The sequence below is a fragment of the Triplophysa dalaica genome, chromosome 11 (genome assembly GCF_015846415.1).
Source record: "Triplophysa dalaica isolate WHDGS20190420 chromosome 11, ASM1584641v1, whole genome shotgun sequence".
In the NCBI taxonomy this organism is placed as follows: Eukaryota; Metazoa; Chordata; class Actinopteri; order Cypriniformes; family Nemacheilidae; genus Triplophysa; species Triplophysa dalaica.
In genome coordinates this window covers 4240253-4266991 of record NC_079552.1, presented here as the reverse complement: position 1 = coordinate 4266991, position 26739 = coordinate 4240253, and the positions used below count along the sequence as shown (strand labels likewise).

General features: G+C 37.9%; 1 protein-coding gene across 1 annotated transcript; it reads right to left on the bottom strand.

Moving 5' to 3' along the window:
- Positions 1 to 2790: 2790 nt before the first annotated feature.
- Positions 2791 to 26518, bottom strand: crtac1b (cartilage acidic protein 1b). Its single transcript, XM_056760879.1, has 15 exons — positions 26440 to 26518; positions 23220 to 23430; positions 22323 to 22519; positions 22078 to 22214; positions 17612 to 17768; positions 15256 to 15390; positions 15016 to 15161; positions 12062 to 12198; positions 9408 to 9490; positions 8868 to 8968; positions 8388 to 8556; positions 6023 to 6168; positions 5892 to 5934; positions 5623 to 5766; positions 2791 to 4377 (listed from the first exon to the last, which is right to left on the bottom strand). Exons 2-15 carry the CDS (start codon positions 23420 to 23422, stop codon positions 4265 to 4267), a joined length of 1911 nt encoding a protein of 636 aa, XP_056616857.1. The 5' UTR covers positions 23423 to 23430; positions 26440 to 26518; the 3' UTR covers positions 2791 to 4264.
- Between the last annotated feature and the right edge of the window lie 221 nt (positions 26519 to 26739).

Here is a 26739-nt window from a genome sequence, read left to right as displayed (position 1 = left end):
AAAAATGGTTCTTCTATGGCATCGCTGTGAAGAACCTTTGAAGCACCTCTATTTTCAGGAGTGCACCTGTACTACACCTGAGCCCCACTGTCATTAATAAACCTATATCTAGGAATAGAATAATGTACAATGCGGTATTATATCACACTATATTTTTGCATAATTGACCAGTTGATTGCACATTATCCCCATGTATTATCCATATTTTATAATTTTCATTTTTTTCCTTGTATGCATCCTTTTTTTATAATGTCTTTACTAATAGATATTTAATGTAAAGCTACTTTGCAGCAATGCAAAATTGTGACTTACACTATAGACATCCATTTTAAAAGGAAATGTCTATATATACAGTATATAATTATATTATAATTATACACAGATAATAGGCAGGGGTGAGAGAGAAAATGATCACACTTTGCATTTTATAGGTACACCATTGATTCTGATTGGTCGATCAAAGCATCCATAATGAATGAATTCATTTCATGAAAACTATTCAGTGCCACATTTACTATTAAAATAGTCTACGGTTTATATTATTATATAATCCATTCTGGCTCAACCTTTGGTGCAGTTTTGTGTCTTGGCACATGTGACCGTCTCAGAAGAAAATCGCTTATGTTGTAGCATTCCTCATTTGTAAGTCACTTCGGGAAAAAGCTGGTAAATGAATAAATGTAAATGAAAACCAAATGTCATTTCAACATTAATTACTTTGAGTGGTTTAGTTTTCTTCAGAGTACAGAAGCAAATGTTTGGAATTGTCTCACGGCTTGATCAAACAGCAGAAACGGTTCAGGACTTTCCACAGATGCTAAAAGGGAGAAAGCCACCATTCAGTTGTATTCATTTATGCATTTACGGTAGTTAGATCATTCTTAGTTCTAAAAGTATGAAACTAAATCGTTTCTTAGTAAACAAGAATTTCATTGTATTCTCTAAATACTGTCTTGGCTGTATAGAAAGAAACCTGGGTAAACAGGTGTGTCAGTTAAGTGGGCATCACATACGCTAGTACTGAACCACGAGTGTTGACTGGCTTACCCTTCTCTCACCCTAGAACACCCCAGCACCTGTTTCGAACACCGACCCACCTCAGGAATCTAACGTTGCATGTAAAGACAATGAACACCTCGCACCTCTGCAGACTGAGACTGCTTTCCTCTCCAAGATCTGATCTTGCTTCACTTTTTATTTTCGCTTGGTGTCTCTCCCTCTATCTGTCTTCATCTCTTGGACTTACTTTTTAGTTTAAATATCTGAAATATGTCTTGAAAACCTCTCTGAATCCCCAGCAGAGACAAAGATCTAAAAGCCTCGGGTAGGCTGTTTGCCCAGCAGCTGAGATACAGACCCAAAATGTTATTTACCTGGTGAAGTTTTTTGTGTTTGGTTTGAAGGTTTTTGCGGGTCACTTAGCACTAAATAAACATGAAAAATTCTCAGTTCATGCCTTTTTGTGTTTAGACTCGAGATTGGAGTCTAAACACAAGTTTTCTGAGACACAGAAAAATGAAGCTTTAATGTTTCAATTAAACAAAATGAAAACCAACACAGAAAAACATCTTGACTTTATTTTACATATGGATCTGAAATTACAGTGAATTCGGCCAAAAATGAACACATTTTCATTTAAAAAAAAACTCAACAGTTGAATTAAATGTCACCATTTTCTTCTATTCTCTTAATGTGACAGATATGTGAAAGTGCACACAAATCCATCACCTACATATCAAGTATTCAAGCTGTCTTTCAATACCCAAAACCTCTGTAAAACCAGAAAAACTAAGGATTAGTCTGTCTTAAACTGATCTATCAGGGCAGTCTGGACCAGTATGAAAAACCCATGCTGGTATTTTCATTACAAACTGTTAAAGCAAAAAATATGAGAACAGATCATTGTTTCACAATCCTTTTACATGACATGCATTTATTGAGATTCTGAACGTGCCTTTGGTCTCCTTACAACCAAGACACTGCAGAACAGCTGCTTTGAACACAACTACATGTTCTTTTGAAATGATAATTGTAGTTGACATCTGTCAACTCTTGTGAGATTTCTCCTGAAGCGATCGTCGCATTTAGTCTTTGTTTTCTTGAGCCACAACATGGAAAATAAAAATGAAGCTTAACAAAACACAGATAATCTGTTCTTCCCATCATGAGTCAGCTCAAAGGTTATCTAACATCATCACAAACCAGACTGGATTCCTATCGTGTGATGGCAATGTGAATGTTCAAAAGCGCTCTCTTGAGATATGATGGCATTCATTGCTTAAAGAGTGCGCAGATTTGAAGTCAACAGTGATGATGACATCTGTCTATCGCATCTCTCATCAGATGAGGTCATTCGGTTGATAAAAGCTAAGAGGTACAGTAGGTATGGAGCTTGCATGTAATGTTGAATGTTTCATTCACAGACCCACACGTATGGCTCATTAGACTTTGGCAAATATTTCTTATTATTTTATATCTGCATTATCAACCAAACTGGTTTGGGATGTAAAACTCACAAAATATAATACAAAATAAATATATATATATAAATAAATATGTATCTCGGAAACCAAAACCATTTGTATAAAATACATATAACCTTAAAATTTGGTCTTCTCTTCGCACAAACCTGCTTCAAAAGACTTTAAAAACATATAAAATATAATACTATTATGTTGAATGGACATCTTAACTATGATGAAAAAAATTATATTGTAGTGTAAATCCTGTGTTATATATTTGTCATCGTTATATTTTACTCCAAATGAGAAGAAAATTGGTGTTTTTGTTTCATTAAATTAGCTATAATTAAAGGCAGTACAGCAAATGAAATATAAATGAAAAGTGAATTTGCAAAAACCTATAACTCTGAATTATTTTAAATAATATTTTTTATTGTGCATTCAAATGAATAGCAATCAAAATGCAGTTGGGGTTTTTTGATTAAAGGTCCAGTTTGTATTTTTTTGGAGGATCTATTGTCAGAAATGCAATATAAGATACATAACTTTGTCTTCAGAGGTGTTTAAAGACCTTTCGTAATGAAGCGTTATGTTTTTATAAACTTAGAATAACTATCTCTATCTACAGTAGCCCTAACAGACAAACTGCTCTACTGACTTTCGCTAATACGTCATCGCCTTCGGCAATAAATCAAAAACGTAACAACATCGTAGCCCTGTGTCAGCCACCGTAGTGCTTCAAAAGGGAGGGGTGGGCAGTGGAGTGAGCCGTTGGTTGCAATTCACAACCTCACCACTAGATGCTGCTAGATTTCATAGGTTGGAGCTTTACGTAATAGCTCAAACCAACTAACACAAAAACAAAACATAATAAAAAAACATAATTTTTGGAAATGTTTTAAAAAACGAGTTATTTGTTTTTGCAATTAAACTCTACAAATATCATGATTATTTTGGCAATGTCGAAATAAGCATAATGTGATTGTCTTTAAAATAATGTCACATTTAAAGAAATCCAATTGGTTCAAGAAAATCTAAGTATTCTTTCAATATTTAAGCTGGAGCAAAAGATGTCCAGGTTGTTATCGGCAAGTATTAACATAAAAAGATTCCTTCACTGGTTCAACATTGTGCTATACGACAGTGAAATGCTGTGTGAGAAACTCCGACTAAAATTTTGGCGTGTAAACAATCGTCCATGCCAAAAACATGCACTGATCCCGTTTGCAGTCACGAGTATTGAGGGTCAAAACTGTGCTGAATGAATCTCTTGTGAACGTATTATTCTTGCTAAAGGAATGTAACCTTGCATGAAACAGATGGCTGGGCATATGCTCTCCTGAAAAACCTGCTAACACGCTGCTTCCTGGCAAGATGTGATACAGGTCTGAATGCACTAGAACTCAATTGAACCCGTGACAGCTTGTTTACACGCATGTGACACGCTGAGAGAAGGCCTTTTATGAAGATCATACACATTACAATCTCATCTCAAATCACAGTTGATGAATATGATGAAAACCAGGACTGCTTTATATTTAATCAGAGATTTCATTCATTGTAGCTGTTTTTCCTAACAACAGAGATCTTTTGTGGCTCCCAAAAAAGCTAAGCATAGAGGCTCTTGTTGATCACGATTATAAATGAGATATTGCAGAAATGACAGGAAAAGTGAAATGTTCATAGAAAGTTCATTTAACAACCATCTTCCAAAGCCCTCAGTGTGAGACAGATAGGATCTTTGAGAAACAGAGAACAATCAGGGTGACAGAGATGTCAGGAGCGGAGAGACTCCCGGCCCTTCATGCCCACAAGCATGCGATGAAGACGGTGAGTACAGTTAGTACAAGAGGACAGGAAGACCAGAGTTTGGAAGAGGATGAAGATCTTTTTTCTCCAAAATAAGCCACCTGAGCTGCAAGAAGAAACGACAGAAAAAGAGAAACCAGTAACTATTTTTAACCCAAAGTCTATAAGGTGATGAGAGAACAGGATGAATTTGAGGAGCATTAAAGTGATACTTCACCAAAAAATGAAAATTCGGTCATCATTTACTCACCTTCAACTCGGAACAACTCGAAGGTGAGTAAATGATGATAGAATTGTCTTTTCTGGGTGAAGTACAGAAACAATGAAGTCCAAAGAGGTGCATCAATACTTTATCAGTGCTACTGCTGGTTTGGATGTCTCATCACTTTCTGACCAAAGAGAAATCGCTTTTAAAGATCTGTTCACTATAGTAGATATTAATGCATTAAAACATTGAGTTCAACGTTGTCTGATATGTTTCCCTTTAAATTAAACAGACAATAATGGATATAGAAGAATAACAAATGGAAGTGAAGGTGGATAGCATAAATCAGATAATTTGTATAAAAAAACAATTGAATAAAAAATGCATGAAATCTCAGACAATGTTTCTATATCTACGTGTATCTGAAATTAATAGTTGTTTTACATTTATTTCCATATATATTTTGCATGCCTTCTGTGATAATCAACATCTTCTTGTGGTTTCCGCAGAAACTCAGTTCAGAGAACTCGGACATCAAATGAACAAATAAAATCGCTTCAAATCAAAAAGTAATTTTTTTGTTCAGTGAGTAATTTTTTGAGGATCTATTGAAAAAAATGCAATATAATATACATAACTATGTCTTCAGAGGTGTATAAAGACCTTGCATAATGAAGTGTTATGTTTTTATTACCTTAGAATGAGCTATTTCTATCTACATACACCGCAGGTCCCCTTGCATGGAATTTGCCGTGTTTCTACAGTAGCCCTAAATGGAAAAACTGCTCTAAAAATAGTGTTTGTTAAATATATATCTTAGTTCTGTGTCAGCCACCGTAGTTGTTCAAATGGGTGGAGTCGAGTGGAGTGAGCCGTTGGTTGCAATTCGCAACTTCACCCCTAGATGCCGCCAAATGTCATACTTTATCAACTACTTTATCATTTAAACATTAGTGGAGTCAATATAACCCCAGAAATGTAATTGCTAAATATTGCATCATAGCATGAGGATAAAATCCAACTACATACAGTGGACCAAATCAAAAAGACGTTGAACAGACTGTAAAACGTGAGCTTTTCTCAGGGACTTCTAACTGCCTCAAAGCATTGATCAACCTTAATCATCCTCCTTTATTCCCAACTCACCTACACATGCCGTACCCTCATCATTAGGCTCGTATCCCTGGTTACACCTCTTGTTTGCACGGCACTTGAAGCTACCGTAGGTGTTTGTGCAGACGGGTCGCTCGTGGGGACAGACGGACGGAAATTGTGTGCACTCGTCTCGATCTGGGGACGAGACGTGGCTCATGGGATTAGATTTGAGAAACACAGGCTTGGTTCAGGGAAACTAAATGTGATACACAGTGACCAAACTTGTTGTTTGTGTGTCTGTATTTAACAGAAAAGCGTACCTGTGCAACGGCCATTTTCATTGACTTCAAATCCTGGTCCACACTGCACGAAAGAAACCGTATCAAATGACAACAACAATTACATCTTTCAAAGAAAAAGAACACACGAGGAAGGCAGACAGGGTGTGTACCTCAATCTCAGCAGCCGGGGTCACTTCCTCCTCATGTTCAGGGTAATAGATCTCCATAACTTTGTTCATGTCGCCGGGTTCCAGCGGCCTGGCCACGGATCGTCCGTCTGGCCAGAACACCTCCATACTGGTGGCCACATCTTTCCCTGTCAGGGCAGCGAACAGCGAACCTTTCAATACTTCACGAACAGTCTGCCTTCAGAACTTGCCCTGAGGCTTAAGAGACATAATGAATGATTTCTTTTCTTAACATACAGCGCTCCGCAGAAAAATACCGTTCGGGAGAGAAAGCCCTCCCAAGAAGTTTCTCGGCAAAAGCCAGGTTGGAACAGGCTCGGGTTTGGCACGTGGAACGCAGACTCTAAAACAAATTCTCAAGAATGTGCCGGGTCTCGGCTGTGGGCAGTTCTGTGAGCATTGAGGCCTGAACATGTCTCATTTGATAGAGGTCTCTCATGGTTGACGGTGTGTGGGGTTCACAGACTAGAACGTTTTTGGCATAACCTCCACCGAGGCATTAAAACAACGAGGTTCTCATATACCAGACTGATGAAATCTGTCTTTTGTTCGGTGCAGGAATGAGGGGCTTTAACAAATGGCGCGGTGGGTGGAAAGCACATTAAGAGGCTTTACGGCAACGTCCGCTTACTGAAACAATCAGATTGTAAGAGACGCAACTGGCTTCAGCACAAAGAACAGGACAGTAGTCGACATGGCAGTTGAAGGAGACTTTCTTGTGGTGTCGTGATCTCCGTCCAAGGGAAACAAACGTGGTGGAGGAGACAGGCAGAGCTTCAAAGGAAGAGAAAGGAGGAGGGAAGGGTGGGCCGCTAGTCTTTCCTTCCATTATAGCCTTTAGTCAAACAGGATAGAAGCTTTGACCACCTTCCCAGTTCTTAATTAAAGTGACATTTCTAGGTAAACAGATCCACGGGGCTCCTGGCACTGTCCGAGCTGGCTCAGGTGCCTCCTTAGACAAAGAGGATGACGTTTCACCAGCGCTTACTGAAAGAGACGGTTTAACAGAGAATCTGTACGCACCAGCAGATTTTAGTTTACGGGGGTGGGTGAATTGAATCTCAATTATTCTCAAACATGTCACCGCTAAAGGTTTCTATAGGTTGAAAAGAGATCTTAGCAACGTCTCAAAATCCCAAACCTGAAATTCAAATCCCATTGAAGGGATAGTTCATCCAAATATGACAATTATTTTGTCGGTGACTCACCCTAATGTCATTCCAAACTTGTATGACTTTCGTTCTTCTGCGAATCACATAAGAAGATATTTGGAAGAATGTCATTAACCTAAAAATATTGGCCCCGTTGACTTCCATTGTATGGACACAAAACCACTGAGACATTCTTCCAAATATTTTCTTTGTGTTCCGCAGAAGAAAGAGTTACATACAGGTTTTGAAAATGATGGTGAATACATGATAATAAAAAAGCATATAATAAATAAATGTTGCAGCATTATAAATATAAAAACACAACAAATATTAAATAAAAATTAATTTAAAAGTGCAAAAATTTTGCTATTATTCCAAACATTCCAACAGAAACATCCTCGAAAAGAAGTAAAAAAACACACATATTTACAATCCCACCGGCTGATCCGATGACCACTGATGGCTATCGCTTTGTTTTCACAGCACATTCAGAACCTTCAGAGCTTCCAGCTGGCAGCACGTTCCCGCCTCAAATCTGTCCGATAGCTCCCAAATGAAGCCGTGTGCCGCCAAGCATCTGTAAGACGGCCGAGCTTCAGGTGAAGGTCCCGGTCCACTGCCACCGGCCGGCACACCTGCAGGCATATCTCTGGACCTCCAGTCTATGAGGATATTCAGGAAACGGCCTCCACGCGGAGGATAATGTTACTGCTGTATAACCTTATGAGACCCGAGCCCCCCACAGGCGAACATGACCGGGAGTTACATCATAATTGTTTCTCTGTAATGAATCAGCAGAGCGAAAGCTTGTTTTCCCGCCGCTCAGTGACCCCGAACATTTCCGAGACTGATTCTGCACAGTGGATGCACTTATGAAATGGATATTTTACAGGTCTGCATAATTTCACGGCTATACCTTTCAGCCCAAAAAAAGTTGACCTGAACATTTCAACAAAAAAAAGGAAATTTTGTTATTTACCACCCTTCATCTTACAACAAGCCCTGAAACTGATCTGAATGATGCATGAATCAGACAGCTTCAGGAGTTTGTTCAGACCAAGCAATCATGCAACTTCAAAAGATTTGTATTAATTTCTGGATTATCACAAAGGTGAGAAAAAAAGGCAGAATGTTATTTTTTATTGAACTGTTCTTTTGATAATAAAAGAGTACTTAGAAAAAAAAAGAGATCATACCCAGTCCAAAGTGAGCCACCGGCTCCATTTCACACAAGTACCCGGACCCTCCATCTATGATGCGTGTGTGGGGGCCATTTCTTTTGGTGTAAACGATCACTTTGGCACCACGAGCAAAAGCCCCGAACTGTGTGCGTGGAATCACACGGAGCCATTTGTTAGATGAGCCCTGCGATGAGAAATCAGCCATTATTAAACATTATTGATAATATATAAGTATTTCTTATATTAAGATATATACTGTCCATATATAGGCGTACTTATAATTCCTCTTATTTCTCCTTATTTTATACTTCAGTTTATAACAACTCAGTTTTAAATTTTTCAACCCAGTTTTTAATTTTTCAAAAGAAAAAATATATTTTGATTTTATTTTATTGTATACTGTGGAAATACAAACCATTTCACTATACTTTATATCATAAGTGTACAGTTATGTACGTGACAAAACTTAAAAAAAGTTGTAAACCACGGCCTCACCTGCGTGACTCTGTACACAGAGATGGGCTGAGCTGCACTTTCTCCATGTGTCACCAACAAATCCAGCTGTCCGTCTCCATCAAAATCAGTCACAACCGCTCCTGTAATAGATACACCTGGTCACACAAGAACTTCATCACCTATTGATGGTGTTATTAAATGAGTTTATTACAGGTAACACACAAGAATGGATTTATAATGCCATCTAGTGGTAGAGAGAGGAGAAACAGATGCTAACAGAATAAAGTTTAGAGATGTGCTCAACCAGTTTTTCCAATGCCATTTGAGTGTCTATTAAATTAAAAAAAATCACTATGATCTTGGACTTTTAGACAGATGTAAGATGTAGGGGCCAATGATTTTTCCAGGAATAGATAAACAAAACTCTCAATTTTAAATGTCTTTGTCAGAACAAACTCATTATCTTTCAAATATCAGACCTTTGGATAACGCGATTTTAAGAAAGCAACTATAATTTACCAAGCAGACTCTTGGAATGGATTTACAGCCTTATATTTTTCACCCCAAATCAATTCATACCGGTTCCTCGTCCCTCCGGTTCTGCGGCCTCCCCGACGTTCAGCTCCTCGATCTGTGGATCTCCGTGTTCTCTTCGTGAAATTCTGCCACGGTCAAGATAAATTACTTATTTTGGCGCAGCACAAAGGAACATTCACAGACAGACGTAGCAAGTTATACAACAAGTCTCAAAATGAGATATTCATTTACATGAAACTACAATATTAATCCAGTGAAAACATTCTGTCTGGTTGTATTTGGATGACTAATAATCCTAACAGAGAGGTTTCTAGGGTTATTTTATACAAAGGGCTTTGCTTTCTGAGAACCAAGGTCTTGATTGTTTGATTGTGGGATTAGAAACAAAAATATTCTCTGTTTAATGCCACATTCATTGAGTCTTTCCTAGGAAATGAGTGTGCAATGGGTGGGATATGAAGGGAATTTCCCATCAGGTAGACTTGGGGTCTTGCCATTGGACATTTGGCTTGTGCTGCCTGGGCTTCCCACCAAATCCCCAAACGAAAAGAGAATTTCAATAATTATTTCCTGCCTTACAATGCAAATGTTAAAGAAATATCTGTTACATAATCGTAAACCGGGTTTCATTCCCAAATAACTGCGTACAAGTGGTCGTGTGCAGCAAATTCTGTTGGATTCCCAATAGGTATATTCGCATATGCACATTTTTCTTACCCTCGTTTATATGTTGATGAATCCGTCCGGGCAATCCTGGTTCAAATATCAAAGACAAATCTTAAAATAAAGGTACTGAAAGACATTTCTTTCTAGCAAATGTTGCAACATTAATATTATTGTCTTCATAATAAACATTACAGGTAGTTTATTTTGACATTTGAAATTCACAGATCTTTAAGGAATTTATTAAAGCAATAAGACTACTGTTAAACTGTTAACTGTTTACTTTATGTCAAGATATTTAGTGTCAGATTTCTTTAACAGCGGAAAACACGCAGATGGGAATATTGGAAATATTGCAGCATAATATAAAGCTATATAAAAGAATAAAAGAACAAGTATCCAAGAGAAAACGATCCGACTCGAACAACTTTGCTAATAGTTTTACTTTAAGTGTAATATCCCATCTGATGCAGTTTATCAGAATGTAGTTACCAAGCGTAGCAGAAAACAAACAATATCATCAAGGTGACATGGAAAGGTACATGGAACCTAGTCTTCAAAAAAACATGATGAGTTGTGTGGCAGGTTTTTATAGCTCAGTAGTTATTTCTGGAACAATCATTGTTAAAAGTGTCAAAACTACATTATATACATTATATGGCCAAAGTATTGGGATGCCCCCTTCTTATGAACAGGTTTGATTACTTATTTCCGTGACCATAAATCTTATGGTTACAGCAAATATTCTAGAGAATTGTGTGCCTTCTGATTTTACAGCAACAGTTGATTCATTTTGACCGGTCTGCATATAGCCCACACATAAACCCAGCTAAACAACTTTAAGCCAAACACTCATCCTCCCAACCCATCAATGACTTGTACATAAGGACGTAGTCTTTTCATAACAGAATAAGTTGTAAAACTGTTGCAACGAAGATGAACACAAAGTTCTTTAAAGCGGATGTAACACACATCAGATTTATAAAAGTCAGATACAGCTGTACGAATATTTACGAAAACAGGCGAGCCCCTGAAGGGGTGCAGGGGAGCGGAACTAAAGCTCATCTCAACGATCGACTAAACGCTCAATTTTAAAAGTATGCAAGGTTCATAGCATAAAGTTATAATCATTGTTTGTTTTCTTTTTACAAGTTCGTTAATTTACACCGGTCTGTTACTGGACATTTCCACACCTTTTAACATGACAAGGCACAAAACGAAACGTGATGAGTTGCTTTACTGTCAGTCATATGACCTCTTGGGCGGGCCTTGGGCAAAGATAGCAGCGAAAAGTTGCAGACCTTCAGTATGAAAGTATGAGACTAGGACCGCTCCAAACACAGCTGAACTTCCCGAACGAAGGAGCACATTGACGGACGTGCTCTTTCTCCCAATCACCGTGGTTGGTGCGTGAGCGTGCTATTCATCTCACTCTCTCTGGTAGACCCGTGGCCATGCTTTTTAGAGAGAATTGTCCAATAGACGAACAAAAAAAGTTGTTACGGAACAGAATTTCACACAGAAAAACCTTCCAAACCCTAAAGGAACGCTGGGGTAGTGTATCGAGCACAGAAATAATATGTCATACGTCATGTCAAGCATGAGAGCCAGCAAATGTAACATTTTAAAGAAGTCCGAATGCATGAAACCCTGTGGCACCCGTCCTTTAAAATGGTATTGTATGATATGGCATTAATATTTGCTTTGATTGGAATTACTGGTATAAACATGTTTTTTAGACCTTCTATTGGCGTCCCAATATATTTGTCCATATATTCTACACATCATCACTTACTCACCCTCATGTTCTTTCCAAACTTTTCTTTCGTTTGTACATAGCACTCTGAAAATCTGCTCTTTTCCATAAAATGTAGGTGAAAAAAGACTAACTAACCAATAAATACCTAACATTACAAAAACTGTAACGTACTATCTCCTGTAGTGTCAAAGAAAGAACGTCTGGAAAAACATGATGGTAAATAAATGATGACGGAAATTTCTGGGTGAAGTATAATCTAAATCTTGAAATATACCTGAAGAGTCTGTTGGCTGACGGTCCTCTGTAAGCAATGTTGTTGAAAAAGACCTCCATTTCATTATCATTGTCGAAGTCGGCTGCGATGACTGTACGAACAGGAGATGGCATGGAAAACTTCTGTGAGGCGATGTCCTGATACAAAGAAACAAGGATCAGTATATCAGATGGGCACGGTGGCACATGGACCTTCATAAATCGTATCTACAAGGCTGAGCCTGAAGTACACACTTCAGTCTAGAGACAAATAAGATTGGTCAAAATTTGTTTTCACATAGTGAAGTGTACAGAAGCAACACTTAATAGTGTTCTCACCCTTTTCTCAATGAATTATTGAGAAAAATCTTTGTCCTAAAATTCTTGAAAAGAAATGAAAACAGACTTAAAGTTAAAGTATACACAAAAATGAAAATTTGGTCATCATTTGCTCACCTTCAAATCTATATCAGTATCTTTCTTCCGAATAACATAAAAGAAGATATTTTGAAGAAAGTTGGTAACCGAACAGCACTGTCACCCATTCACTTCTATTGTATGGACACAAAAGCAACGCAAGTGAATGGGTGCCAGTTACCAACATTCTTCAGATTATCTTCTTTTGTGTTCTGCAGAAGCAAGAAAGTCATACAGGTCTGAAATGACAAGAGGGTGAGTAAGGGCAGGAGAATTTAGATTTTGGGGTGAAATATGAACTTAAAGGGAAAGAGTTTTTCTTTCATTTACTCACCGCATATCATTTTAAACCTGTTTGACTTTTGTTCTTAAGCAGAACACAAAAGGACATTTTGAAGAATCTGGTACCTAAAAAAAATTGACTTCCATCCATTGTATGGACACAAAACAAATGACACATTCCAATTGATCTTCTTTTGTGTGTCACAGAAGGGAATACAGATTTTGAACAACCTTATGGTGAATATTCATTGTTGGGTGAACTATTCGTTCAAAAGGAGACAATTGTTGACATACAATATATAGCCTTGAATGCACTGTGAGTCATTTTAAATAAAATGCATGAATGTAATGAAAATGATGTCTTTGAGATAGAGATACCTGACCTGGAGGTAAATTAACACCTACAACTAGAAGCTGAGAAAAGTAACCACCATCTCCACACTTCAGTAGAGCAGCATTGAGTCATGGAAGAGTTATTGAGCATGCCTGAAATTTCTCAAGTATTAAGCCCAATTTTAATTATAGGGCTCATAAAGCCAGCAAGAGAAAGCCCATGAAGTGACCTTCAGCTGTCTGGTTGAAGGAGAGGTGATGGCCATCCCTGGACAGGACCCAGGAGAGGAGTGACAGTGTCAATCCGATCATCTCACAGACAGCGACGGATGAACAGAAAGACGCAGGAAACGTATTATAACTAGCGTGCGTAAACAGACAGACTGATGGATGGATGGTTGGGCACCTTCCACAAAAAGATAAAAACGCAGCATCTTAATCCTGCTCCAATAATAATGGCAAATGCCACAATACCCCACCCTGCATTTCACCTGTGGAGATTCATCTGTTATCTCTCCCACGAGACATTAACCCACCAACTGACCCCCATAAAACAGCTTCCTCCTGACATTTATCTCAGTCCTAAAGGAGCCAATCACTGCTCTTTAAACAGAGATCAAACTGAAGTCAGAGGCGATTTACACACGCGCTGCTGCTCCATCCATAACACTCCAGTCAAATACACAGACACCCGGTGAAGTCGATACAATTACCTGACACAGTCCAAAAGCTTCACGTCTAACTCCAAAATAAACAGACAAAAGTTTGTGTTCATCAATTTATTGCAAAACACAAAATATATTTTGAAGAGCAAGTAGAGGTACCCATTGACTTGCATTGGTTTTGTGTCCAAACAATAGAAGTAATTGATTACCGCCATTTTTTGTTTACCAATTCTTCAAAGCATCTTCATACAGGTTTAGTAAATGATGACAGATTTTTTTCTTTTTTTCATCTTTAGTTATTTTATTTTGTTATTTGCCTAGCCTGTTAACCGTCAACCGTTCCATATGTGTGACACCTAAGTTTGCGTCAATATTCTGCATGTAATTTCTAATCGAATCATGACAAACTATATATCATTGGAAATGTCTAAGACTGTAGAATACAGATTTCTTTGGTGTTTTTTTAAATAATTTATGTAGGGAGAGTAATTGATTCTTTTTTATAAAGAGTGTGCTTAGTTTTTTTCTTATCCTTTTGCGACCCATATTTTTTTATGTATTTTTTAATCAAAGAGAAACATAAACTTTTATAATTTATTTTTACAATAAACCTAACAACATACCTTTAAATCTTTTTCGTGTGTGTTTGATTTTTTTGTTGCAATAATCAGCTACTTTTCTTTTTTCATACGAGACCAACCGTAAGGTTGTATTCCAAAGAATTAATGCGTTACAGCCATTCTAGTTCCAACATGCGTTTTCATACGTAGGCTCAAATAGGCAGATAACAGGTGACAATACATATATTTGATGATGATTTGAGTCAGGTTTGTTAGATAAGGGAGACATTCAAAATGTGCAAAGTGGTGGGTCCCCAGGCTCAGGATTGAAAACCACTGGCATAGATACAGTATAAGCAGAGATCACAAAAAAAGAGACGTTCCTAACTCTTAATGTCTTTAAATACAATCATTCGAATGCTCTACCAGCTGAAACAAGGTCCAGGTCACTACAAACAATAAAACTCTGATTAGAAAATAATTGAACACTCTCATCAGAAAGCATATGTTATTATATTACCTCCTGTATCTTCTGTAAAGGATGATTTAATGATGTAGCTCAAGACAAAGGGAGCAAGACATTCTCAGCGTGAGATTATATATCATTGCAAAGATGAAAAGTGAAGCCTACCATTAAGTATACTCACATCTAATCAAAACTAAGGACTGTTATTATAGCAAATGGAAATCACAAAAAATCGTGATTTCACAAACTGCACCTTGAACCTTTGCTTGCGATGGTTGCCGAGCTGCATGAACAGGCGATGCGGCCCATTCCAGTTTCCGTAGACGACATCCATCTTCCCATCCCGGTTGAAATCTGCTAAAGCCACCCCACGGCCATGTTGCATCGGGTCGTCTACTCCTGGAAACAAAAACAAAGAGAGAAAAACGTCCCTCATTTCCTATATTTGGCCTATAAAACAATATTATCAAGAAACAAAGAATCGACAGCTCACCTGCCTGTACCGCCACGTCCGTAAACGTACCATCTCCGTTGTTGCGGAACAAGAAGTTGGGGCCGTACTCGTTGTCGCAGAATATATCAGGCAGGTACTGACTGACGATGGGACCCACCACGACCCCCCGTCCCCCTGAAACAGAAGACAGGGAAGGCCATCATCACCGAAGCCACAGCAGAAATCGTTAGCGGCTTTCCAGCTCATTTCCTCGACACAGGCTCTCGTTGATTGTGCTGACACAGACTCTGGCTCCTCGGAAACACATTACTGGGAGTGTGGACGTATGCATTTAACCAGCTTTCCTCCAACACATCTTATGCGCCATCACTGTTCTCACTGCTGTAGTTCAACTCTGACCTCTAAATGAATTCCAGAAGTACAATCAGGCATTCCTTACGCTAAGTACAGTACAAGCCTGATTTTAATGTTTTTCATTGCATGATTTCAGCTGATATTCAACATAGAGCTCTGAAGAAAATTAAGAGACCTCACATTTGAGTTTAAACAGCATTTATATATATACTGTATATATATATATATAAGTGTTTGTTAAATTTGAATAAAAGCACCTGAAAGGAGTAACAATAAATCACCCAACAGCAGTGTGACACCATGATAAGACTGATGAAAACTGATAAGAATCAAGGTTATCATATAAAAAATGTTGTTGAACTTTTCTTAAATACATGTAGAAATATTACTGTTCTATAGTTTAAAAGTGAATAAGAACTTATGTTCTTTGCAGTATTTGAGGTCTGGAAAAATATAGAGCATCTTTTCTGTTATTTTAAACTGTTTCTCTAGTTTTCATTTTCTGCAAATAAATGCAAAATCAATATTTTTATTTGAAATGTGTTAAATTATCACTCTACCTGAACTATAATATATAAATAAATATATATATATAAATAGTCACCTCTAAAATCAGAAAAACTGTCTCTAAAATGGTTTCTTAATTTTTTCTGCGGCTGTATATTTTGAATGCTTCTCAAATGTATGTAAAAAAGAATATGAAAATATTGCATTTTCAGTTTTTATTTTGAATAGAAATGTTGTGAGTAGTTTACGGAATGAAAAAAGAAATTCAGCTATAAATAATAAATTCAGAAAAATGAATATTATTCCCAGTGGTCTCTTGATATTTGCCAGAGCTGTATTTTTATGCTTTTCCATTTTTTACCAACTCTAATAACAAACAACATTTTCACATTTTAAAAAGAAAATTAAGGATTTGTTCACCCAAAAAATGAAGCCTCTCCCAATTCATAAAACCCTTATGTCTCTCCATATGTAGGCTAGATGGCATCCTTCCTTTAGCTGAACACAAAATAAATAATTTATAGTAAAATGCTGTCATTTGATCTTATATGTGACTCATCATGTTAATGATCATAAAAGCACCTTAATCAATAAATGAAGTAATCCAGATGGGTTAACGTAAACGTCTTCTAAAGGAAAAACCAAAACAAATGCATTTTAGTGCTAAATTCAAGTATGCATAACATAAAGTCTCAGTGGTTTTTGTCTGTCTTGTGGTGAAATATAATATGACAACTAGAAAATAAATCATTTCCATAAGGTGAGCACATTGTCAGAATTATTTGTGTGAACAATTCCTTTATGGTTAATTTTAGTAAAGGTAAGGCTTGCCTTGTTTAAATCCTAAGTATAAGCAATATATCAACAAATACAGTAATGCAGAGAAACCCTTGAAGTATCTTCATATACAAAAGTTAACACAGAAACCCTAACGCCTGACCGTTGGAAATCACCATCCTATATGCTAGGTATCTTCTGCCTCATTCCCCTCACAGCCATCCACAAAACTGCTTTTCCCTCTGAATGGAGGTCCACAGGCCTGCTCCCCCCATAGTTATTAATGGTACGGCTGCTTCATTGAGTTAGTCAGAGCTGAAATACGACTCACTTGTCCTTGCGCTTTCACATGACTTTCAGTGCCGTAAACAGCTGAGTGCGCCAAAACCTCCGTCTCTTTATTCAGGGCTGCCTTCCAGGCCTCTGAACTCTCTATTACCGGCTGCTTTAGCTGATAAACACTGTCTATAACTCAGTGATTCAAAGCTGATATGAGCACTGAGGTTTGCTGTAAATCAGCCCAAGGCAAAAAACCTATGACCCTACAGCTCACTGCTGTTAAAGTCTGGGGTAATATATTCACCGCATCGGCGTATGCTTCGACCCGTATCACACGTACTGTATCTGCAGCATACGAGTGTTTTACGATAGCATTACTGTAAAATAAACCACTTCAGGGTGATACAAGACAGTTTGAAGCACATTCTCTTTTTAAGCATAAAACAGCCCTCACACGTACACAACCATGCTCACAAACCTGTGAACTTGTTCACACCGGCTTGTTCGGCCACGTTTGACAGCGCAATGATTCCTCTGGACGGGTCGCTGGAACTTTCATCCATTTCGATCAGAGCATGCGGGCCGACGGTCCCACTGGCGTAATTGGCGATGTAGATAGAGTAACGTCCCGTTCCCTAAGAGAAGAAATAGAGACATAGACTTTAAGGTCATATTTGCTATAACACGTCTTATTATTACACGGCTCATTTGAATGCTTGATTCTGATTGGCCAGTCGCGACATTCCAAGGGTTGATATTTTCAAATAACAACCACTCAAAACTAATAACACCATGTAACCCGAATACTTTAAATAATTTTGAGAGGGGCAGTTTAATATTACACAAAAATGAATTATAAATATGTCTTTTATTAATATGATATTATATTTACAAATGATGAGCAATTTGCCTGTTCGCGAGTTTGAACGTCGTTACTTTAAAACCGAAAGTAAACAGCTTTTCCTCGATATAGGTCTGCATTCAGTAAAAATTTGCTAATAAAAATTTAAAGTAACCGTGTAATAAGCGGGAAAATGTACAAGCAACCGTCTGTTATCACGAAATAAGCCCCTTCAGTGTGAAACAAGATCACACTGCCGGGGTTTATTTCTGCGATAACAATCGGCTGCCTGTATATTATCCCTTACATATCATGGCTGTCATGACCGAGATCTTCTAAAAGTTTGCCAAACAGTATTCCACATAATGTAAGCACAGAGCACACACAGACGCAATATACTGTACACACGACCACACGTATCACACACGCACGCATAAACTCACACACGCATATTTCAGCCGCCTCCCCTTGGATATTAATTTCACACCCCATTATCAGAAAGATTCCCTGTGGATATGAAGTCAGTGAGGTAGCCAAGCAAATGAACTTACGCACACAGTTTCAATAAAGACACCCACCATCCAACCGCATGGAAGTGGCGAAAGAAAAAATATATACATAAGTATATAAATATCAGCAGCTCATGACCAGAATCCTAATGAGGCACAACAATGAAAATGTCAAACGCTCGCTGGTTTCTACACAACCGCCACTTCAGGTCAGAAAACACAGATTAAAGAATAATGCGGTTAGCCGCCACAGACTCTAGGAGCAGTTTGGGTTTTAATGTCAGGATTTTAATGGTTTTCATGCTCTGTTTATCAACAAAGAAGGTGATTTACAGAGGTTTTGGGTAACATCATTTCAATCGTTTAGTCAAGTGGAATGTAACTGATGTAAAATTGTTTTACTTTGGTGGTCAAAAAGACTCTTGCTGCATCTTAATTTACCTACTTGTGAAATGTGCATTGTTATGACTTTCTTTCTTACACGGAACACAAAAGAAGATATTTTGAGAATGTTAATGTGTAATGTTAAGTCTTTCGCCGCCAGCCTTTAAAAAAAGAGTTGCCAGCCTACACCAGTGATTTTTTTAACATTTTCACCAAACTTTAATGGCTCACAGTAAATATTCTGTAAGGAATATATGGACAAACAATATTTCCAGTTAAACAACAGAGTCTATGCTTTTAAACAAAAGAAACCGTATTCTTCTATCTTCATTTGTTTGTTTTTTATCACTCCGTAGATGAGGGTAGGTTCCTTCAAAAATGCATCATTTTGATTAAACAGCTGAGTCTTGCATTTCATTTTTTATAATTTAGTGTAGTGTCAATAAACTCTTCCCAATCGCAATAAGTTGTGGGTTCGACTATTACTATAATGACTATAACGTCACTTCCTTAAAAAATCATTCTTGGAAAATGGAAAATAGCATAAAACCCTTTAGAAAACCGTGTACTGTGCACAATAATAAATAAGAGCAATTTTTTATAAAAGCAAAACTTAAAACTGCTGTCAATGAGTAGCTCTGTAGTCATGTGCACTATCCAGTAAAAAATAATCCAGTACACATACGACATGGACGTACTGGAGTAACCTCAGGTCTCCATGTTCAAGGACACAGTGTATCCACCCTTGTGTGCTTTAAACTACAAACCATTCAGGTCCCATCTCAGAGCTGTAAAAACTCAATTGAGCATCCCTGAAATGCATGTTTCACACCACTCAGCTGGCTCAATATTTATGGGGACCCTCGATTTCAGTACCATTAAACTGTTTACATACTAAAAAGCTAAAAGCTAACAAAGCAAAAGTTAAAACTTTGTCCTAATGTACTTTAATACCATTGGAAGGAAAAACTGAAGTGGCAATAAAGCTTAGATAATGACCAGCTCCTGCAGATAGCTGGATGTGAGGATCAATCTGTCTTCTTTAAGAAACGAGCCCATAATGTGTCTTCTTGTCCATTTCAAGTGACAAATGATGGCGCTTCACTCTCAAGGAGAAACAAACTATACAATGCATTTGTATATAAATGTCTTTAAAGTCGAAAGGGATAAACAGAAAAATGATTAAAAAAACATAGCTAAAAGTACATTTTAGTCAAGACTTGAGGCTGATTGACATTGGACATCTGTTGAGAACCGTATGCTTTGCAGCATTACTGCAATTTAATGTTTGACACATATGTGACCTTGTACGACTAGCTTATAAAAATATAAACGATTGCACGATTACAGCGCAAACTCAACAATCTGCACCTGGAATAAATTCCTGCAGCTACTGTAACTTCAAATCGACTTGTGTGTAACATTCAATAATAGGGCAATTTTTTGTTCCGACTTTAATTTCAATGAGACCAAACACATTTTGTTTTGTTTCTTTTCAAACCTATTATCAGCCCGATCCTAAATCATTTAAATCATAAAATCATTTATGAAGTACTTTTAGGGAGCACCATCCCGCTACCATCAGCCCGGTCAAATGACTGCAGATGAAAAAATCCATTTCAATCCCTCGCCGGCTCTTCCCCAGGACTACCGAGCATCCTTCACTGTTGACTGCTCCACACAACAGCGTGCAGTCCAGAAGTAATTGCAGAAATATGCTGTTCAGCTTATTGTGATTTGGACTAAATACAAATCATTGACATGTCTGGCCATCCATCATGCCGTCCGGGATTAAGTAGCGGTGAAGCGCAGTCGGACGATGAGAGCTCTGATAACCTACGTGCGGAGAGACAAATTAAAGCTTTGTGCTTTCCTTCTAATACGTCTCCTTACGAAAAACAAATGAGGCCTTGCGTTTTCTAATTATCGCAACGCGCGATTCGCTGTCAGAGACAAATAATGCAGAACGCTGGAAATGAACAATCATATTGGCTGACTGAACGGGGCAGGACTCCACAGTGCTGACAACAGTAACCGATGGCCACAGAGGATTCGAAGGCCAAAAGAGAAAAACCATCAGACGGTAACAAGATGTAAAAAGTCCCAGAACACCCACATGAACTTACTTTTCATCGGCTGTTAGAATTGCTGTTGTTCTCTGGTTCAGTCGATGACTGATTAACAACATTTGGCTCCAAATAACTATTCAGATTTTCTGAAACAGGCACATTTATAAAACTTAGAAACAATTCCAAATACCACCAGGTTAGGTTTAGAATAAATCAAATAAAATGGTAGTTTTGTGGCTTTTAGGGAAAACTGATTCTCCTGTTTCTATTAGTGTTGCACAAATTAAATAAAAAATAAGGGACAGAACAAAAAAAAAAAAAGATGAATGAAATTGCACTACACAGTTTTTCACAGTTAAACTGGCAGTTCTTCAATCATTTATTTTCTTTCTTCTACAGGACACAAAAGAGGACATTTTGAAGAACTTTGGTAATCAAACGTCATTTGGCCCCATTGACCTCCATTGTTTGCAATCAGTTATTGAGCAAGTACATGCAAAAATCAGTCTTTAAAACCATGTACTTCACCCCGATTCACAACAGTAAGACGATAAGAAACATCAGTTTGATATCATTTAGTCTCGCCCATCCAAGAGGCCATATGACTGCCAGGTAACCAACCACGTTTCATTTTGTGCCACGTCATGTTAAGAGGCATGGAAATGTCCCTGCAGTGTCAGACCGGTGTACATTCACGAACGTGTCAAAAGTTAACAGCAATAATATGATTATACGTTTATGGCGTGAACCTCGCATACTTTTAAGAAATAAGCATTTAGTCGACTGTGATGAATTCTTATAGCAACCGCTGTTAACACGACAGCTTATGTCTTAGTTCAGATGGCTTGTGTTGTTTCCGCACGTCTGACACACACGTCTCCCAGATCTCCTGAAAAATTTCAAGCAATCACATGATGACTTCGAACGTGCTTAAGTGTTTCCAGAAAAGTGTGACTTATGCATCAGACGTTAAGCCAATGGTCCGTGGGCGTGACGTCTGAGGCTGAGACTAGACATCATTTGACTTCAGCTCACCAAAACATAAGCAGATAATGCATCACGCAATTTTATCTCTCAAACTGAGATGGCGCTAGTGAGGCAAAGTGACATATTTCAGCTTAAAGTAGACACGAGTCGTTACCTTTCTGTCCACACACGCCACTGATCGCCCAGACACACGGTTAGCAACATCTCTGTGTTCATTTATCTCATCGTTCAGGAGATCCTCAAAACGGCTGTTTCGAAACTTGAATAGCTTATCAGTGTATGTGGCTCTCCCTGCATGAAAACAGAGAGATCACATAAAAGAAAGAAAGTAAATGAAACAGAACTAATGTCCATTTACTTTATTTAATTAAGAACCTCTCCCAGGGAACGGTTTCATACCCGAGAAGGCATTATTAGTGTTGAGGACGTAGATTTCCTCCCTTCCATCACCATCTATGTCACATGCTGTCACCCCGATAGCGTTGCCCTGTCGATCTCGGAGCGCGTAGTATGGAGAACTGCGGTTGTCAACTGCAATGTTAACAAGCCTCTTCTTAACCTTGTCGTATTTCAGCACCAGGTTTGGACCATTGTAGCTGAAGAGAAAAAAGTAGAGCATGCATAACAGTTGGCACAAGCATGAAAAAATCAGTGCAAAACCCAAACATCAGTATCTAGGTTAAAGTATCTTCATATCTCAATTGGTTCTCCTGGACTGTATTCGATAGAGAAAATAAACGTAGTTTTAACAACCACATTGCCTTAATAACCCTGTTTTAACACATCCTTGTTTGAGCATTTTTCTGACCCACAATTCCACAGTTCAACCTTAGCTGTCATTTAACAGTTGGAAAAACAGACTGTTAAGATCCCTGGAGATACAAAGCTGTCAGATGCTACAACCTAACTGACAAAAAGTCTTAATTCATAACACAAAAACACTAAAATGTCTAAATACATACTTTTTCATCAGCTTTCACTCAATCCACAAAACCATATAATTTATCAAATGGTTTACAAATGAAGCAAACTGGTTGCTTTGACGAATCTGTCTTTTTCATTGAAGTCATCCTTTTCAAGTCGCAAACTGAGGTAATGGTATTTTCTTGGCAACAATTTTTTTTCTTTGTCAATATAACAAATATTTACTTTGTCAAACAACACAAAAGCAGCATGTAAGAGCCAGCTACAAATCATGTTTAAATCCATTTACAAAATATATTTTTTTTACTTTATTCTCCTAAAAGTAAACGACATGATTTGAAATCCAACATGACAGGTGAACATAACACTCACCCCGATACAAACATCTCCAGATCACCGTCTCCATCCACATCAGTCACAGCCACGCCATAGTTCAGCTGCGTAGGGTTGTGCTCATAGTCGGGTGGGAAAATACTCTGAGTTACGGAGGCGAACATGGGTTCTGAGCGCTGACCCCTGGACAGTCCAAAACGGGCCGACGCACCCACAGCGAGCAGTAATATCCATGTTGACATTCTGCCATCTGTGGATCAAGGGATGTCTTTTTAAATAAATGGAAATTTATTAGTTAAACATCTAAAGATACGCTTATTTTAATATTCTAGCCACAGTGAAGAAAAGAAAAAACTGTTCATTTCGAAAAATTAAATAAATTGTTGATTTAAAAAGAAAGCTACATTTCTATAAATCTATATTTACAAATTTGGTTCTTTTATTGTATATATTTATCAGTGTGTGTTTTATAGCAATCAAATCCACAAACTTCATGCCTGTGCAACTAAAGATACTGACAAGATTTATGAAGTAACAAAAAGATTTCTTACATCATGCCATAACTGTTGTTAGGAATGGTAATACCGGGTGAGAATAACAGCACAGGTTTAGAAGGAGTAGAGATGTAATTTTGTGTGAACTGTTCCTTTAAGTTGTCTTAAAGGGAAAGTTCTCCCAAAAATTCAAATTCTTTCATCATTTACTCGCCCTCGAGTTGTCTGTATAAATGTGTTTTGTTCTGATGAACACAGAGAAAGATATTTGGAAGAATGCTTGTAATCAAGCAGTTCTTGGACCACATTGACTACCATAGTAGGAAAGTCATTCCGCCTTCACATACTGTACATATGAAATATCCCTTTTATTTACTGAATGTTTAACATGATGCCGTATGACAAACGTGAAAATTTTAAATGAATCTGAAAAACAATTTCAGCAAATATCACTTTGTTGTATATGCCGTCCCCACACGAAGAGAGAGTTTAAACAGAGTGCCCAACTATGACCAGACCCCTCACACTTACCCCTTGATCTGTGAAAATCTCTTTCACGGAGGTTGTGACTCACTCAAGTAAGAGGAACAGTAAAACACACAGAATTGAACCGCACGGACGAGATATCCACTTTCAGTGAGTTTTGAAGGCGGAATGACTTTCAACAACGTTAAGAGGCAATTACCTCGCCAGCATTACGCTCACAGGACACAGACATAAATACAGAGAGCGCAGACACTTGACAGGTCAGAATGGACCAAATTAAGATCTGAGAGCCGAAGCTAGTTTACTGCACGAGACAGACATTTAAAATGGCAAAATCCATACGTGACAAGAAGACAATGAGAGAACGCAGAAGTGCAGTAACCTATCTATCCATCTGTCTATATATCTATCTGACTGGTTTATGACGTTTCTGTGACATCACATCTCGAAAAGCAAAACATGTGAAATCGGACTATTAAGACGGCAAAGAAACGAAACAAAACAATTCATCTGTATGTGACGTAACACCCATACTTCAAGTAAAATATGGTCATTAATTTTGTAGTCAGGGCAGTATCTTCAGTCCATTGACCCTTTAACATCAATCAAGTGACAAGCTAAAGGTACAAAGTGTGCGCTTTTTTCTGGCAGTGTAGGCTTTGTGCGTTTTTACTGTAGGTGAAGTTAAGGCAAGGTCACAGATATGCTGAATGATACAGAGATGTTGCATGAAGAAAGGGAGAGACTGTAAAAGGGAAGATTTGTGTGTGTGTCTCTACTTGTCATTACTAATAAACCGACAGAGCTCTTACATCAAAGACATCAATTAATTTACATGCAGATAGTCTTAATATATTCTTTTCTGTTTGAGATGAAAGTGCTACACCTTTTATCAAAGAACTTCAGCGAGATTGCACTAGTCGTTTTACTAGACAAAAGGTGATAACGTTTGAGTCTTGATGACAAAATGCACAAAGTCACACCGACTCAAGGCTTTATCGATGGTTTCAACTTTGTTTTTCACAGCATCATAGCCTTTCATATGCATACCTCCTAGCGGAGGAAGCCTATAAACAGTAAAAGCAGAGTAAACATGTCATTTTACTGTAATTTATTTTGCGTTTTAAACTCAATGGTCAGATAAGGCCAGTGGAACACCCGCAGTCTCAAAAAACTGTACATTATCCGATCTGTCACCATAATGCGATGATGTAAAAGCCTTTCTGATGAGGCCAGAGCTGGAGGTGTTCCAGAATAAAAATTCTTCACGACTACGGGGTCATAAATCCAGATACGGGCGGGCAGAGGAACCCAAGAGGTGAATATGTCCTTGCAGCAGCCCTGCATCTTGAAGAGGTAGTTTGCCTAGAAATGATGCGATCAGCTCCAGCTCTCCGCAGTCAGCGTACAACACAGTTACTGCAGTTACAACAGATGTTTGATGATATGCGTTATGATCTCACACGTGAACAGTTTTTCCTGTATTTTTATAAACTCAAAGTTCATAAAGGTGTTTTAAATGATATTATTTGAAGATTCGTATTTGTCTAATGGTCGTTTTAAAATGATGCAGAATGGCAAACTGTGAACTAAACTGTATTTGTACACTTGTTCATTTTCTTTATGAATTTCTCCTAATAAACTAGAGGCTATTTATTCATCTCGAGATCAGCTTCATTTGGACTGTGATCGGACTGCGACAAACAGCAGCACAGACAGTTACTCAAGCATCGCTCAAATCTCACAGCGAGAAGATGGTTTGAAGTGAACTTAAAAGAAAACTTCACATTCGTATTGATGAAAAATTAATAAATAAAAAGCAAAAATTAAACTGATGGGATGGATGGATGGTTCTTAATTGAAGAATTAATATAAAGTCACATAAAATGCTTATTTGTATACAGGCAAATGCATTTATTAGAAAATAAACCAACAATGTTAATGGTGTTTAATAAAATGCGCATACTTTTGCGAAAAAAATGACATTTACTAAAACTAAAATGGATAAAGTGTTATTAAATCATACGTTCGTAAACTCGAATGACAGCAAAACAAGCAAAACCCTAAAAGAAATAAAAGGAAGTAAAAAAAGCACATCGACAGTCTGACTCACTGACGTCTCGATGCTTTATTAATATCGCATCACATTGCCGCTTAACATCTCATCTGATGGATGCAGAAGAGACTGAGAACACTCAATAGAGATGCGCAGGGAAAGATCAAAGCATCTGTTTTAACTTAAATCACGCTGCAGTAGTTTTTAAAGCGCTGCTACTTACATGAAAGAGAATCCAGAGGCGGTCACAAATGATTTCCACCGATTAAAGAGATTCCCTGTGGACCTCGAGTATGTCTCTTACTGATTTTACACAACTTCCCAAGAATTTGCTTTATGAAATCTGTTGTATGTGAATCTATCCAATCGGAAGCCGCGGCATGGAATATTAAAGTACGAAAGCCAATGACTGCATTAGAGGGAGGAGCTGGCGTGTGACGTAGCGCTTACCTGAGGCTTCCTACTTAATAATTCAGAAGCGAAGGTCTCGTTTGCGTTACATTGTATCATTTTGTAGGTTATA

Coding starts and splice junctions, on each gene's coding strand:
- crtac1b (XM_056760879.1), bottom strand. CDS start 23,422: ATGTCAACATGGATATTACTGCTCGCTGTGGGTGCGTCGGCCCGTTTT. Junction 15,391..17,611: donor CGGTGTGAACAAGTTCACAG/GTTTGTGAGCAT, acceptor CTTCTGTTTCAG/GGGGACGGGGGGTCGTGGTG. Junction 8,969..9,407: donor ACCGGAGGGACGAGGAACCG/GTATGAATTGAT, acceptor TATCTATTACAG/GAGCGGTTGTGACTGATTTT.